A 2,950-nucleotide genomic window follows, 5' to 3' on the forward strand; every position below is an offset into this window, starting at 1 on the left:
ACTGTGCGACGAAAGGCGTCGTCGTCTTTCAGTCTTCGTCGCGGAACGCCTGCCGGCTCTACATCGTCACAAGAAGACGCTGACTGTAACGAGACAATGAGCGAGCCGAGCTTGAAATGTGAGACTCCCGCTGGAGGCGAGAGAGCAAGGATGAAAACTGACATACGCTCGCATTCGAGCTCTCTTGCGACGGAGCGGATCCTCCTGATTTGCTTCTTCCCTTGGGTTGCTAATTAATAGGGGCTGCGAAGCGAGGACTAATAATTGAGCGTCCTCGAGCGAGAGACATGCGACGAGGAGCCTATCGAAACGCAGGAATACAGCAAGCTGGTGATTGGCGCAGCGGAGGCGTCGTTGCTGTCTTTGATCCTTCCTTAGCGAAGCTGAGAGAAGGTAACTACATAGCAGGAACACAGAGACTGTAGGTCACTAGCGCGAGGGCCGCCAGAGAGTGTCTTGAAGCGAAGAAAGTACATAATATTTCGAAACTCACTCAAGCACCCTGCTCATATAAAGCTCTCCTTTTGTGATCACTGTAGCTCGTGCAGACTCACTCTGCTTTCCGGATCCCTCCGTCCTGGCGAGTCTTGACTCCAACCGAATGGATCTCACGGTCCAAATTCTCGAATATCTCACAACTTGAAGTTTATGACATGCGAGGAATCGGTGCGGAGTTGGCAGGTCCGGCTACACCACTGATTACTCAGTCTCAGCTAAAGTCCCTCGGCTCGGGGAGAAGAGATCACGGAGGAAGTTGAGTGAACTCACAATCGCGCAAACCGGGTTGTCTACGATAGAAACAACTGGTGGACTCTTTCAGCGAAGTTCCTTGATCTTTTGGACGTGGTATACGGAGTCGCGTGGTCGAATAGGGTGAGGAAAAGGTCAAGAGAGAATCGAGCGAACGCGTGCAGTTCTCTTGCTCCTCCCTCTTCTCTCAGTTCGCCATAGCACTGTTCTACATGTCCATAGAGTACCAAGCTACCCGGCCAGCACCGACCACGACGATACAGTCCCTTCCAGACGAACTCTTGCTCTTCATCTCCTCACAACTCGAAGAGACCGATTTGTTTCAACTCTCCCTTGCGACAAAGACGTTGAGGGCATTCACGGTCCCAGAGCTGTTCGGAGATGTACACTTCAACGAAGTAGAGAAGCATCAGGCAGGAAAGTTGAGGGATTGTATTGCAGCGTTGAGCGGAAACGAAGGACTGTGTCAAGTGATCAAGCACGTTAGGATCCGCTTGAGGTGGTGAGTGACCCATCCACACAATCTGTAGCTACAGCGAAAGCCCAAGCCATTCCTTGAACAGGACATGGATTAATTCGAATCCGAGCGATTTCTCAAATCTCCGTCGAGTACTCTCACGAGCCGACCTTCGATCTGTCCACATCGATTTCCGCCATTACGACCGATATCACGATTCTGAGGGAGCCGTATTCGCCGGTTACGTCTCGCTGTGGTCGACAATCTCGAAGCTCCCGGATCTCCTTTGCGTCAACATCGCACATCCTCTCGATTTTAACCTCGAATTACAAGAGTTCCCGGCACTTCAACGCATCCAATTCCGTCATGGACAAGTTGACGACCCTATCGGGAGGTTACCTCGATTGACGCATCTTTCCCTCTACGATTTCTTCGCACTCGACTCGGCTTGGCTGAATCCTCGACTTATCCGCTCGCTCGAAGTCCTAAGAATCTGCGCGCCTGGACTGAATGACTTGAACACCGTGGTCTCGTCTTTTCAGTCCTTCGCCAAGAATGGAGTTCCGTCTGCACTCAACGCAGTTTGCCTTGCTTTCGAGCCTCAGTACGACTGGCAGTACGAATACGACTGGCTCTCAAGGTCGATCACGTCGTTCCTTTCCTCTCTCGGTACCCAAACTTTCGTAACCCTCCGTTCTCTCGAAATTCGCTCGCTTTCAGATCGTTTTCTCTCGAGTGGCTACCAATCCCTGCACCAATTCCTCCGTTTCTTGGCCGCACGTATCCCGCTGCTCGAAGAACTCGTTGTAATGCGGGCCCGCGAAGACGCCGAAGAGAGCGTGATCGTGAGCTCGCAAGCAGATCTAGGAGATGAATGGGTGAGGTTCTCTCTTCTATTTTGCCACCTCCTTCGGAGGAGCTCTCATTGAATCAGTGACTGACGCTTCTGTCCGATGTTGCACAGGCGGATCACCTTGCCGCTCTCGCCGGGTTGATCAAGTTGAGGTTTCTTTCGGTGTCCGCGATTTCTTCGCCTCTACGTCCCTCACGACGAGTACGGATGGCCTGACGTACTCGTGTTGATGCAGGAATTGGAAGGATGGCCATGACGCGGAATCTCCCGAAATCAGTGCCTTCGAAACGTTTCCGAATCTTCTCTACTTCGCTATTCGAGCCAACCACAAGGCCACTGGAGACGCTTGGATTCTGGACAAGACTGACGAAGAATCGATCGAGCGAGGCCCAGTCAAAGTCGTCGAACCGAAGCTGTTCTTGGACGAAGCTTTCGACTTGGACCCAGCTCATCAAGTCAGCAAAGAGTTCAGCATGGATTGGTACCGAAAGGAGGTCAGGGAGTTACGCGCGGGAATCAGAAGGGAGTGATCTGGTCCAGGGGAGGCGAGAACGAGTGGATCAGGATGGAGAGGAGAGTGTATGAGTTTTTGTTCAGGGTCGGATATATGTGCAATCTGCGGAAGCTTTTCCTACCTATTCGTCGTGGGCAACAGCGAGGTGAAAATTCGGGCCCACTTGCGATCAGTCGGAGAGAGATAGACTCCGAGGCTAGAAACGAAAGTTGAGCGAATTCAGGGTAAAGGATTTGACATTCTCGTGCACCACTCTTCGCCTCGAGGTCGATTCCCTGGCTGGTTGTCTCGTCGAAATCAGCGACTTTTTGTTACGACGTCGAACAGGCAGGCGCTCCGCGGCACGGACTGGACTAAGACGACGACGCTGGTCGTC

General features: G+C 52.4%; 1 protein-coding gene across 1 annotated transcript; it reads left to right on the forward strand.

Annotated features, from left to right (window-relative positions):
- Positions 1-962: 962 nt before the first annotated feature.
- JCM6883_003158 (uncharacterized protein) lies at positions 963-2,590 on the forward strand (the record flags this gene model as incomplete). The annotated part of the gene is made up of 4 exons (XM_076635710.1): positions 963-1,252; positions 1,314-2,085; positions 2,172-2,206; positions 2,296-2,590. 4 exons carry the CDS (start codon positions 963-965, stop codon positions 2,588-2,590), a joined length of 1,392 nt encoding a protein of 463 aa, XP_076484307.1.
- Between the last annotated feature and the right edge of the window lie 360 nt (positions 2,591-2,950).

Source organism: Sporobolomyces salmoneus (assembly GCF_050403485.1).
Source record: "Sporobolomyces salmoneus JCM6883 DNA, S_salmoneus_JCM6883_v1_ctg167, whole genome shotgun sequence".
In the NCBI taxonomy this organism is placed as follows: domain Eukaryota; kingdom Fungi; phylum Basidiomycota; class Microbotryomycetes; order Sporidiobolales; family Sporidiobolaceae; genus Sporobolomyces; species Sporobolomyces salmoneus.